Source organism: Taudactylus pleione, unplaced genomic scaffold (genome assembly GCF_031769625.1).
Source record: "Taudactylus pleione unplaced genomic scaffold, aTauple2 ptg000796l, whole genome shotgun sequence".
Lineage (NCBI taxonomy): Eukaryota > Metazoa > Chordata > Amphibia > Anura > Myobatrachidae > Taudactylus > Taudactylus pleione.
The window spans coordinates 1309271-1323164 of record NW_028285198.1 but is presented as its reverse complement, the minus strand read 5'-3'; the positions used below and the strand labels follow the sequence as shown (position 1 = coordinate 1323164).

At 40.1% G+C, this 13894-nt stretch overlaps 1 protein-coding gene across 1 annotated transcript in view; it reads left to right on the top strand.

Moving 5' to 3' along the window:
- The window catches only part of STYX (serine/threonine/tyrosine interacting protein), a 40772-nt gene extending 38154 nt beyond the window's left edge, over positions 1–2618 (top strand). The window contains exon 10 of the mRNA XM_088457954.1: positions 1928–2618. Within this exon, the coding sequence (XP_088314080.1) occupies positions 1928–2004 (77 nt within the window). The 3' untranslated portion in view covers positions 2005–2618. The remainder of the gene's footprint in view (positions 1–1927) is intronic.
- The last annotated feature ends 11276 nt before the right edge of the window (positions 2619–13894 follow it).

Here is a 13894-nt window from a genome sequence, read left to right as displayed (position 1 = left end):
CCATATAAGAGGGGAGAGATCAGTCTGGCGCTGTCACTAAACAGCTGGTTCAGGTGGAGGGTGTCAACCTCCCAAAGCAGAGAATTCGATATAAAGGAATGAGCAACGCTTATAAGCTTGGTGGATTTAAACCAGAAATAAATAATAAGCTGAACTGATTAAACCATAAAATAATAAATGTGAAAATAGATATGACCACCTAGCAAACAGTAAATCTATACATGTAATATAGGACTATACGGCTTGGCTATTTAATGCTGCAAATGCATAAGAAAGGTTAAAAACCTATAAATCGGCTAAATACTTATACAATATGAGTCCAGACCATAAACATAATAATAAAATGTGAATGAGTGTTGAATTGTTGGAAAATAAACAAATAAGAGGATGTAATCAATGTCTTTGTTACATTTGCCTCTCTGGATGCTTCATTTGGGTGGCGGATTCTCCTCTCAGCTCAGGGGCGTCCCCTCCCTTGAATACTGCTTTGGGACATCCCCCAATCTCTCCCTATGGACCCTGAAGAAGAAAATTAGAGTTCTGGTAAAACTTACCTTCGTTAACTCTTTCTTCGAAGTCCATAGGATCCACAGGGCACCCGCCCTGACGCAACTGGCTTCATATGGGCTCTGTTTCTGGTCACCGGTTTCCAGTCTCCTTCTCCGTGAGTGTCATTCTTGTCTGTACCAGTCTTCCTTCTCCTTCTCCTCCTCGTCCTCCGGCCTTTGGCTTGTCACGACCTGAGGTGCCTCTGGGGTGGGGTATAGAGGGTTGGACCAGTGCATGAAAGCTGTAACTGCGTGGTGCCCAGTCCTCAACCACCACCTACACCCCAAGGTCTCCCTGTGGACCCTATGTACTTCGAAGAAAGAGTATTAACAAAGGTAATTTTTACCAGAACTCTCATTTTATGGTTTAAAGCCACCAAGCTTGTTAGCAGTGTTGATTCCTTTATATCGAATTGGCTTACTGTACTAGTGGTTATGTGACCTATCTGGGACTGTACGTAATTGATGGAAGTCGTTTTTTAATTGCAGCTGGAAAGTAGCTGCTGCTATTTAACGCAATTGCGATCGCACCGCGTGCATGGGCTCAGTGCAGATTTCCACACGTTTGACAAGGTTTGTGCATCTATGCGACCGCACTGCCCCGACCAATGCCACTGGTTTCACAGCTGTCACCTGTGGTGCGCATTTGCATCATCCCTGACCCCGGCGCAAGAGGCAGATCACTGCGTTCACACAACTCCACATAGCCCACCATTTCTAGTATATGCCCTCTCTGAACGTAGCCTAAGTGCCCATATTATCACCCAGTTATGCCCATCCAGCTGCACGTGTAGAAGCAGTTAAGTTGCACATGACTTATTGCTGATCTCTGTGTACATTCGGCTACAGAGCGAGCGTAACGCTAAAAATCACAACATCCGTCCCCAAAATTGACGCGCTGGCACCTCTGCTTCAGACTCTGGGAAAGATGTATTTAATCCTCTGATAGCGAGAAAGTGGAGAAGTTTCCCATAGCAACCGACCAGCTTTTGTCAGTTTATAGACGGTGCTAGATGAATGACATTTAGAAGCTGATCGGTTACTTTAAGCAATCCCCCTCCCCGCAGCCTAGCCCTCTCCATAATCCTAATACTTACCATTGGGATGCCAGCGGTCAGGATTCTAAAGCCGGGATTCTGATTGCTGTCGGGATTCCGGCGGGGGTATTTTGAGCGCCAGCATCCAGACCGCCAGGATCGGAACTACATCCCGTCCATTGTAATGTGATCTTAAATGAAACTGAGACATGGCAATAAAACATGTTAATTTGGAACTAAAATAGCTTGTATTCTGCCTCATAACCAATGCATTTAAAGGGTCGTCATAGTAGAGGTCCATGTTAAATTCAGCCAATGTCTTGCTGTGCCCTTTGTGTCCAGGAAGTCTGAAGCGGACGCTAGAAGAGGAGGAAGAGGAGTTTGGGAACATGCAGGTATCCACAGCTCATGAAGGATGAAGACACTCTATAAGCATCCTGTCATTTACTTCTCCTGGTGCTGCTATTGTGCTTTATAGACAATAATGGGACTTTTTCCATGAATTAATTGGGTTGCACCGATTGTTTTACTGCTTTTTACACAGCCGTTTTAGTAAAAAGAAAAAAAAATATTTATATTTTTTTTTTTGTTCGGATGTGCAAAAGAGGTATTATTGCAATAACGCACTTTTCATACTTGAAGTTTTTTTTTTTCCCCCCCAGTTTTTTTTGTATATTATAAAGTAATTTCATGCAATGCAACTGATGGGAGATAGACCTGTTTCTATAATGTTATTTAATTTATAGGATAAGGCTTTTAGTAATGAAATGTTTGTTGGACTTTTTGTGTTTTTTTGTAAATACAATTTTATAGGTTTAGAAGTTCTGAAGTTTTTAACAAAGAGGATTCTATATAAAAAAAAAAAAAGCGTTCTCGATCAATGGGGGCGACTTGTACACTATTGATATAACCTTCTAAATTATCAGTTGTTTTTATTATACAATTTATATTGTGGCGTTGGCCTGAAAAAACTGATTTTGTTCCTTCCTAACATTTGTTCTGACGTTTTCCAAATAAACAAACTGTAAATCTATTACACATATCAAGATTTATTCTAATATGTAGTAACGGGAAGTGTAATAGCCGTTTTTAGATTCAAGGACATTTCAAACATAATAGTTCTGTGCCGCTCTGCTGTTCCCCAGACGACTCCTGGAGCAGTGGGAGCCGTTGGGCTGTGCTCAGTTTTCTACTGAGAACATGGGACAGCCTTAAACAATTATGTAGATCTATATGTATATTTTTGAGGACATCCTGTGACCAGGGATTTGTAAACAAGGCCTATTGTCGGGCGCATATTGAGTACTTAGATCTATGAAGCTGGCACTGAACCCGGCAGGGGTAAACCGAAATAAACCGATACAAGTCTATCAAAAGGAGCCTGCAGACTTCATTCAGAGAATAAAAGCAAACTAAGGGCCTGATTCAGACCCACTCGCGAGCGGCTGTCCGCTCGCAAGTGGGTCGATGTTCTGGACTGAGCATGCGCACGACGGAGGGAGCTCCGTCGTGCGCATGCGCCAGACGCGACGAGCGAAGGAAAGTCCTTCGCTCGTTGTGTCTGATCAAAGGGGGCGTGCTGACGATGTTGAATGACAGCACGCCCCCTTTGGTAGGCGTGCCTCCCTGACGGGGGCGTTCCCACGGGAATGCCTCCCGTCAGAAGCCGGCCCACTGACATCACTAGTGATGTCAGTGGGAGTGATTTTGGCTCTGATAGAGCCAAAATCACTCCGGAGCTTGCGGTTGAAAACCTCAACCGCAGGCTCCGGCTCGCAGTTTCGATGGTCGCGATGGTCACGACCATCGCGGCCATCAAACTGCACGCTCGTATAGCCTGTGGGTGGTGACCCACAGCTATACGAGCGTCCAGGAGGACGCTCCATTCTCATGGAGGCCAGCCCTCATTCAGAGCGTGCGCTCTGCTCAGAGCGTACGGCTCTGAATGAGGGCCTAAGTTATCTGTTTTTGAAGTAAAATTAATATTTCTATAATAGCTAGGCACTTCCAAAAATCATAGAATATATCAGAAGTCTATACGCAGGTTAGGTGCGATTTTGGAAGTCACTAGGACTTATGGTTTCAGAGTAATTGGGTATCTAATATATCACAAACCCATCCTAATTACACTCATAGCTTAAATGATGGAGATTAAAGGGAACATACCATAGTTTGTATTTATTACACAGGGTAAGTTATGTACCATTATTTGTACTTGAGTAAAAAAGTACATGGGCAGTTCTGGGATTGACCCAGATTTAATCAACTGGTCAGCCAGTCATCAGAGATTTGGCTGATTGAGATTGAGAAAAGCTGAACCACTTGCACAAATCTTGAAATGGCTCAGTCAGCTTATACTTGGATCTCCTGTTGGTGTTTATTGGTGTATGTCTAATGGTCCGTACACACGTAGCGATCTGCCAGCGATACGATATCGCTGCCAGATCATTATGCACCCTCCCTGGGTATGCTGGATGATCAATATTGATCATCCAGCACACCACCAACTTGCCGAGGACTATAGCGATCCGCGATCGTGAGTCCCTATAGTAACTTGCTCGAAATCGAGCAAGTTGACCAGCATGAATGGCCGATGGACAATATCGGTATCGTCCATACTTGGCTGCGCATCGCTGGTCGAAGTTAAGTTGGTAGTGGCCATTTAAAAGAACGATTTGAAAGAGAACTGTAACGATAGCATTATCGTTCAAATTGTTCTTTTAAATCGCTACGTTCAAATGCCCATCTGGACTTTCTTTTTTTAGATCCATGAATTTTGCGCCAGGTTAATTATTGACACTGAAAAAAGCCACCCTTCAGCTTAGTGTAAGCTCAGCAGACTAATAATGTAAGCCTACCCTCAGCAGTATTGATGTGATTCCTGCTTTGGATCCCAGATTAGGCTTTTTTATATATATTTATCTACGTTACATGATGATATTATTAAAGTCTCCACTCACATTTACAAAGTTCTGGTATGCAAACCATTCCGGCAGGCAATGCCACCTTCAGAAGCGTCAGCCATTGTAGTCTAAGGGCTACATTACGCTAAATTATCTAGGTGGGAATTCTGTAGGATCTTCCCCAATATCTGAATGCAGTGTTACTTGGATAATACAAAAACAGCCTAAAAGCCTATGATGGCACAATCTTATTGTAGCTGGTTGCATCCTTACCCATATCTCCAGCTTGGGGCTGCTTCCAGCCTTGATTGTGTATTATACCCTTGTTAGAACCCACAGCCAGACATCCTTTTTTGATACCTTAAATCTTGCTCCAGAGAGGTGGATGATACTGTTACGTCTGGCCACCTACACAAAGTATGAGCTGGAACAGCAGGCAGACTGGCAGTGATGGTGGATGTCCTGGTGCCTCGGATGTGACAACAGGCTGTTCTGATGACATCTGTAAAATCGTGCAGTAGTAGCTGTCATGGCGGGGGCCTTAGATGAATGCACAAACAAAGCTTTCTCTTAGCCCTTTGGGTGCTGCGTTTCTCTGGCTGAGTCTCCCCTCTGATCTAGGTTTGAGGTGGCACAATTGGGGTTAATTTTGACAAGGATTTTAAATTTAGTCTTAGGGCCTGATGCAGAGCTGAACGCTATTCCGATGTTTATGCGGTTGAATGATTATCGGTGGTCTGCGCGTGCCTGCCAGCCCTATTGCGCATGTGCTGTGGATGAATTGCGAACATGCACGCTGAGAGGATTCACTAGCAATTGATTGACAGGAATAGACCGCCATATGGGTGGTTACGGGGAGACCAAAACGCAGGCGTGTCTGGGCCATTTAATGGGCGTATACAAGCCAGCACATGTGATTGCGCACAGAACGAAACTCCAGCGTCCCAATCCACCGATATTCTGAGTGACTATAGTCTTACTCCAGCTGTCGATGTTTTGAAGTTCTGCGTCCAATGCTGCGTTTGTGTGCGTAGTTGCGGGTGGCTACGAGGGCCCCTTAAAAAGTGGGAGGCACATATAGAAACCGTTGTAATTCCTACACCGTTCACCTGATTTGGATGTAATTACCCTCAAATTAAATCTGAAAGTCTGCAGGTAAAGCACATCTTGTTTATTTCATTTCAAAGCCATTGTGGTGGTGAATAGAGGCCAAAATATGAAAATTCTGTCAATGTCCCAATATTTATGCACCTGCCTGTACATACCGACTCGCCCCAGTGCTCCTCCCATACGTCATGTACATACTGACTAGCCCCAGTGCTCCTCCCATACGTCATGTACTGTACATACCGACACGCCCTAGACCCCAAAATTCCCGCTACCAGCACCATGTCAGCCAGGGCTGCTGGCAGTGGCACTATAGCAGGGAAATATATAGCGTGGACTCCCCGTGACATGGCACTAAACATTCTTAGTGTAGTCAGCACAGAGCTGTAGTCCCTGGGGGGAATCAGCCATACAACAAAAATTTTCCTCGACCCCCTAGAAAACCCATCATCGTGCTGTCAGCGCTAAGGCAATTCCCACTCCCCAGGTGATGGATGTAGGTCAATGTGTATTAAAAATTAAAAAATGTTTTTTATAGTCCTATGCAGCTACAGGCCTCCAGATAAACATAGGCCTACCATCAGGACGGTGTAATGCTGACCAGCTGCTCCACATGGCCGGCCATAAATCCTAAATATTAAAACTGCATTTCTACTTTCCTCCTGATATGATGGAATTTTCTCTTATGTACTTGGTGAGAAATTGGGGCTGATGGTGTAGGAGTTGTACACGCCCACATGGCACTGGTCACGCCCACACGGCACTAAGAACACCTCAGTTTCTCACAAAAGGTCAGAAGGCCCCAAACTCTGCTATTCCAGTCCAGGTTTTAAGGATATCCATGTTTAAGCACAGGTGACTTAATAGGTATCTCAGTCAATTTGATTTAACCATCTGGACTCCAGCATGGATATCCTTATAAACCTGGACTGTAATGGGGGAGTTCGGGAAACACTGCCATCTGGATCATTTTTAGTCCCTGGCCCATGTGGCTCCTTATCTGGCCCTTGGGTGACATCATCCATGGGGTGGGGGGAACAAATGATAAAAGGTATGGGAACCTTTTTCTGGGTCAGACTGGGGAATCAATTTGTACGTTGAAGCCTGACTTGCATTTCCCACCGTTCCTCCCGACCAGAATAGCTGTTTTATTCTGTCATTTTTTTTTTCCTTTTTATTTGGGATTGCAGCAAGTTTTGTCTATGTAACCTATAACCCTTTTCTATATAACTCTTCTGTAACTAAGCATTGTACGTCTTTTATAAATACAGGTTGAGTCTCCCATATCCAAAATGCTTGGGACCAGGGGTATTTTGGATAACGGACTATTCCGTAGTTTGAAATATTTGATTAACATAATGAAATATCTTAGGAATAGGACCCCAATATACACACAGAATGCATTTGTGTTGTATAAAATGACTTGCAGGCTATGTATAAGGTGTTTATAATATTTTCAATAATTTTGTGGCTCAAGCAAAGTTTGTGTACAGAAATTAAATTCATTTGTTTCATATACACCTTATACACAGCCTGAAGGTAATTGTATACAATATTTTTAATAATTTGTGCCTTGGTTCAATGTACACAAACTTTGTCTATCAAAAATCAAAGGTTTCATTATCTCAGTCATGCCAAAATTATTCCGTATTTTGGAATATTTGGATATGGGAGACTCAACCTGTATAGTGTTTGTTGTAGGTCTGTTTTCATATGTGAACCCAGTCTTTACGGAAGCTATTAGATCGGTAAGGTCACGCTATACTTATCTTTTCTTCTTGTGCTGCCCGACATCCCACCACCCCCTTTCATCTTCCACTTCTCCCGTCTTCTTCCCTTACCATCCTCCTCCTCCTCCTGCTGGAGGCGATGGAGTCCTGCTGTCCAACACTCAGAAGCCAGGTGGAGACACCGCTGCGGGGCAGGTAAGCACAATCTTCTGATTTACATAATGTTTTCCTTCTAACTCTGCCATCGCTGGCAGTCACATTTGCCTGTTTTCGCCAGTGAAGGCTTCCCCATATGAACTGCACAAGTGTTATGGTAGTTCTTGTTTTGCCGTAATACCTATTTTATGTGGATCTGGCATTCTCAATTAATATTGATCCTGCTTTTCTTATACATGTATTGTTGTGGCTTGATGTGGTCTTCCCTATATATTTAGTATGGATTCTGGTTTCCTATGGGCGTGTGAAGTTACAGTAGAGAAATATAGAAAAGAAAACATCCCGTCATAATAATTATACATACTTCTATGATAAATTATTTGTATAACACCCATCCCCCATAGCCCAAACTTTGACTATTTTTTTTTAAACTTGTTTACACACCAATTGATGCCCCACCCACTCTGTAGCTCCACCCACAGCTCCTACCTGATGGGTAATTAGAATGAAATAAAGAACATTACCACGTGAGAGGCCTTGTCACCTTACTCATCCTCGTATTTTTTTTTTTAAAGTGCTTAACACAATAATAAAGCATACTTGTTTTCTTATGTAAATCTGTGTTGCTGTGAAGATCCGATTGTTTTGAACTAGTGTTTCTACCAGAGACGCTACTAATGAAACAGGTGAAGCTAAAAACTTTTCATTGTTTTAATTGGGATTGGCTGCTCCATCTTTAAAAAATAAAATAAAAAATCCTTCTGAGGAAACTATCCAGCCGATCGAGAAACGCGTTAAGGGCTTGCCAGGAGTGCCACTGGTCGTCTTATTCATGGACCGCTGGCCATCTTATAAGGATAACCCTGCTGCTATAAGAGCCGGCTATCTTTTACCTGCACCGCTATACTGGCACAGCAGCAGCGACTAATGATCCCGGGAAACAGACAAAGTGAGCTAGTGTGTGGCGGAGTCGCCATCCACTCCCAAACTGCGCAACTAACTCAGTTACCAAGTTCCCTGGCATCACTCTGATCAGGCTGCAGTTGTTATAGCGGTGAAGAGACTCTGGCCGGAGCTTCCCTTTGAAGCGGTGTCCGTGACATTTCTTCCGTGACAATTCACTTGTGGATACTTCTCACTGGACAGAGGCTCATCAACAATTGTATAGTTATTTATTGAATACCATCCACTGTCTGCCGGTGATTAGGATGCTATGACAAACTGACACTGTTAAGGGGATAATTTTTTTTTTTAACAATTTGTGTCACTTGCGACTGAGATTTTATACTTTTAAACAACCGACTATAGTTAATCCTCCTGCCAGTTGATTAGGTTTTTTTGTGGCACAAACTTTTACCGTTGCAGCTGGGATTATTTTTTGTTTATTTAGAACTAGCTGAAGTACCCGGCGTTGTCCGGGTTTAAATCTTCAAGTTGTGTTTTTTTTTTTTTTTATTATGCGATGTCCAAAACCATCTAGTTTAAGGCCCAGAACAGGCTCCCCGAGTCAAAGTTATACCTGGCAAATTCCACCGTGAGTTCCGACCAGGACCCCAACCACTCCATTAGGTATCCCAGACCAGTTGCCACCCCCTGTGAAGTTTTCATCCAAATCCATCCAGTGGAAGGCCCAGAACAGGCACCCCGGGTCAAAGTTCTGCCCAGCGTACACCAATGTCCGACCGGGACTCTCTACCACCTAAAACTTTACCAGGATCCAACTGGACCACCTCACGTTGTTTTCATCCCAATTGGTGTAGGGGTGTCCAAATGCATACACAAACAGACCAATGAATTTTATATATAAGATTGGTGAGTATTTCTTTCTTTTTGCTCTACAAAATACTAGTCTGCAGAGGTTGAATATTTATGCAAGTAGCATTTTTCAGTTTTTTAAAAAAAAAAAAAAAAATATCTGCAGAGAGATAATGAGTATGAAAGTTTACTTTAATAGCCTACTGGTTCACAAAAAATACTTTCTGGAACAATCTATAAGTCGTTTGTAATAGATAAATCTGAATACCTCTGCAAGCTACTGTATATAGTGCCAATCCCATTTATATTCCTTCCTGATTGGAGCTCCGTCTAAATTTCTTACGACAGACAAGTCCATATTTTTTTTTTTTGTTTGTCTGAAGCCAACTGGTCTAACCAGTATGATTGTGGGAGGTAACTAGAATCCTCAGACAAAACCCACACAAACACCGGGTGATTATACGCATGCTGCAAAATGCTTTAGTGGGAATAAAACTTGCTTATTTATATGCTTGCTTTTTTTTTTTTTTTTTTTTTTTAATACAAGAGGGTGGGGGACATGGCGGATTCCTGCTAATAATATTATATTTATTACTGTTGCTGTAGAGACCTGTAGAATAATATATAATATATCTACATAATGTGGTTCTACTTAGCATGTAAATTTTGCTTTATGGGCCAGGAAATATTCATATTATTGTGTAATACTGATGTTTTCTTAATGGGCAATTACTGTTGCTGAATTGGCACTAGTACTGTAGGTGGCATTTTGGGGATTACTTTCACTGTTGTGCACAACTAAAATATTACCCAGCATTACTGCTAGTGCTGGCACACTCAATACTGCCACCTCTGGGTGTTCTAAAGTGCGCTATAGAAAATTCTTCATGTTTTAAGTTTTTTTTTAATTTTTTTTTTATTTTGCGACCCACAGTGGAAATCCCCAGTTAATAGCAGCTGACAGTAATACAATATATTATTCTGGTTGATATTTACTTTCAGCTCATTATGTAATCAACTATTTGGAAAAAGAGAAAAGAAAGGAAAAACTCTGTTTGGTGAGCACTCTAAACTGTCATTAATCTTATGTATGATAAAACATAACTTTTAAAATGTAATCATTAATATAAACTCACTGTTGTACACAACTCTTAAAAATTATCACAAAAATTAATGTTTGGTCTAATACATATTAGATTCTAAATACCCTATACAGTTAGTAAACATATACTGACATAAACGTACAATAATAGTGAAATACAAACACCCTCCAATATATCAAAAGATGGCGAAATATACAGATAATAAGATTCAATTAGAATCAATCTTAAATAGCATAATTATTCAAACATCGGTTTAACCCGATGCATAACCTAGATATGTCCTTAATTATAGAATTAGAAAAGTCCGGGCATAGAAGCTGCCAAACCTCATTCTACTGCTCCTCACTTGGACCAAGGTCTATCTATGAGGAGTGAGAGATTACGGGAAAGGCAGGTTGCCCGTGGAAACAACAGTATAACAGCAGTGTTACTAAAGTTTTCATTTCTGCTGTTACGGGTCTTACTATATAGAATTGGACCCCTAATGAGAGAACTACTAAGCTTGAGATAACCGTCGGTTAATAGAGGGATAGAGAAGTGACAATAAGAATAAATTATAATGATAAGTGATTTATTTGCTATCATATATCATGTTCTTTAGAATGATTTCTCATAACAAGTCAGTGGTTTGAGTAGAAACCAATATAACAGACTATCTAATCAATGATACTCAGTCACTATATCTATCCTAATTATTATCAATAATTCTTATTTCATATATATAAAAAAGTAGATATCCCAATGGTTGTTATTATCAAACAAGAGTAGCTCGATTTTATATCCTCTAGTTAGCATCCTAAGCAGATAGCCATATTATGACAGGTATACACATTAAATGCTGCCTATAGCAGGAAAATGCAATAGACTATGTTGTTATACGGCTAGCAAAATATATAACACTGAAACAGGTGTTTGCTAAAGTGGATATAGAATACAAGGTATAGAAAAAGATGTTTTGAATCAATTTGTGACAAAACAACATATAAATTCTGTCCCAGTGAAACATAACTGTAACACTTTCAATATCGAATACAAGCAGTAGGCTCCATTGGCATAAATTGTCATTTTATTGCAGCATAGTATGTTAATATTTAGACACATCCGAGTTGTCACTGTTTGCCGTGTAGTAAACCAGATGATTTCCGTACAGACAATTACATCTGATATAGCATTTGGCTACAGAGCCAACTTATCAAGAAGCGGAGTGACTGCACATACTTGAATACATCTATGCTGCCATAATAAAAGGGGACAGCTGCGATAATGTTCAAGTGAATGATTATATAGTATACAGCATAGTGCAAAATGAGTTATGTCAGAATATAGTCGCAAGTGACCTTTATATTTTTATCCTACTTGTATTTCAGGTTGGTCTTCATATAGCACATGTTCTATCAGTGTGATCCTTCTGTGTTTCAATGGATATAAACAAAAAGGCTAAATTAGCATAATTAGTACATTTATCCTTTTTATACCAACAATATGTTAATTCAATCCAACGCATCTAAGTTGTCACAATGTGACAAATTATAAATCAGATGTTATCCATGTAGAAAATTACATCTGATATAATAGACTGCGCTGAAGACTGTCCTGTCAGGGAAAAAAGGTGACTACACATAATTTAATAAATAAATCGATGCTGCTGCAATATAATAAATACTATAACAAACAGTGTTTCCAAAGATAAAAAATCAACTTGTTAGAGTATGACCACAAGTAACCTCTATTATGATAAATGTACCCAGTATCTGATAGAAAGATCTAACGAGATCATTAGCGTGTAAGGGTATAGATCATAAAGAGCATTAGTACGGAGAAAACTCTGGGAGTAAGGAACCTGATGGAGGTATGTGCCGTGTAATGTCCAGACACCCGATGCTGTCTTGCTGTCCCTGACGTGCGTTTCGCCGTGCTGGCTTGATCACGGAGGAAATGGTGTGATCAAAAAGGATAAAATGTACTAATTATGCTAATTTAGCCTTTTTGTTTATATCCATTGAAACACAGAAGGATCACAGTGCCTATCACACTAATAGATAGAACATGTGCTATATGAAGACCAACCTGAAATACAAGTAGGATAAAAATATAAAGGTCACTTGCGACTATATTCTGACATAACTCATTTGCACTATGCTGTATACTATATAATCATTCACTTGAACATTATCGCAGCTGTTCCCTTTTATTATGGCAGCATAGATGTATTCAAGTATGTGCAGTCACTCCGCTTCTTGATAAGTTGGCTCTGTAGCCCAATGCTATATCAGATGTAATTGTCTGTACGGAAATCATCTGGTTTACTACACGGCAAACAGTGACAACTCGGATGTGTCTAAATATTAACATACTATGCTGCAATAAAATGACAATTTATGCCAATGGAGCCTACTGCTTGTATTCGATATTGAAAGTGTTACTGTTGTGTTTCACTGGGACAGAATTTATATGTTGTTTTGTCACAAATTGATTCAAAACATCTTTTTCTATACCTTGTATTCTATATCCACTTTAGCAAACACCTGTTTCAGTGTTATATATTTTGCTAGCCGTATAACAACATAGTCTATTGCATTTTCCTGCTATAGGCAGCATTTAATGTGTATACCTGTCATAATATGGCTATCTGCTTAGGATGCTAACTAGAGGATATAAAATCGAGCTACTCTTGTTTGATAATAACAACCATTGGGATATCTACTTTTTTATATATATGAAATAAGAATTATTGATAATAATTAGGATAGATATAGTGACTGAGTATCATTGATTAGATAGTCTGTTATATTGGTTTCTACTCAAACCACTGACATGTTCTTTAGAATGATTTCTCATAACAAAAGTGATTTATTTGCTATCATATATCATTATAATTTATTCTTATTGTCACTTCTCTATCCCTCTATTAACCGACGGTTATCTCAAGCTTAGTAGTTCTCTCATTAGGGGTCCAATTCTATATAGTAAGACCCGTAACAGCAGAAATGAAAACTTTAGTAACACTGCTGTTATACTGTTGTTTCCACGGGCAACCTGCCTTTCCCGTAATCTCTCACTCCTCATAGATAGACCTTGGTCCAAGTGAGGAGCAGTAGAATGAGGTTTGGCAGCTTCTATGCCCGGACTTTTCTAATTCTATAATTAAGGACATATCTAGGTTATGCATCGGGTTAAACCGATGTTTGAATAATTATGCTATTTAAGATTGATTCTAATTGAATCTTATTATCTGTATATTTCGCCATCTTTTGATATATTGGAGGGTGTTTGTATTTCACTATTATTGTACGTTTATGTCAGTATATGTTTACTAACTGTATAGGGTATTTAGAATCTAATATGTATTAGACCAAACATTAATTTTTGTGATAATTTTTAAGAGTTGTGTACAACAGTGAGTTTATATTAATGATTACATTTTAAAAGTTATGTTTTATCATACATAAGATTAATGACAGTTTAGAGTGCTCACCAAACAGAGTTTTTCCTTTCTTTTCTCTTTTTCCAAATTGCTTATGTACCTTAACTCTAGTGAGCACCACCACTACCCGT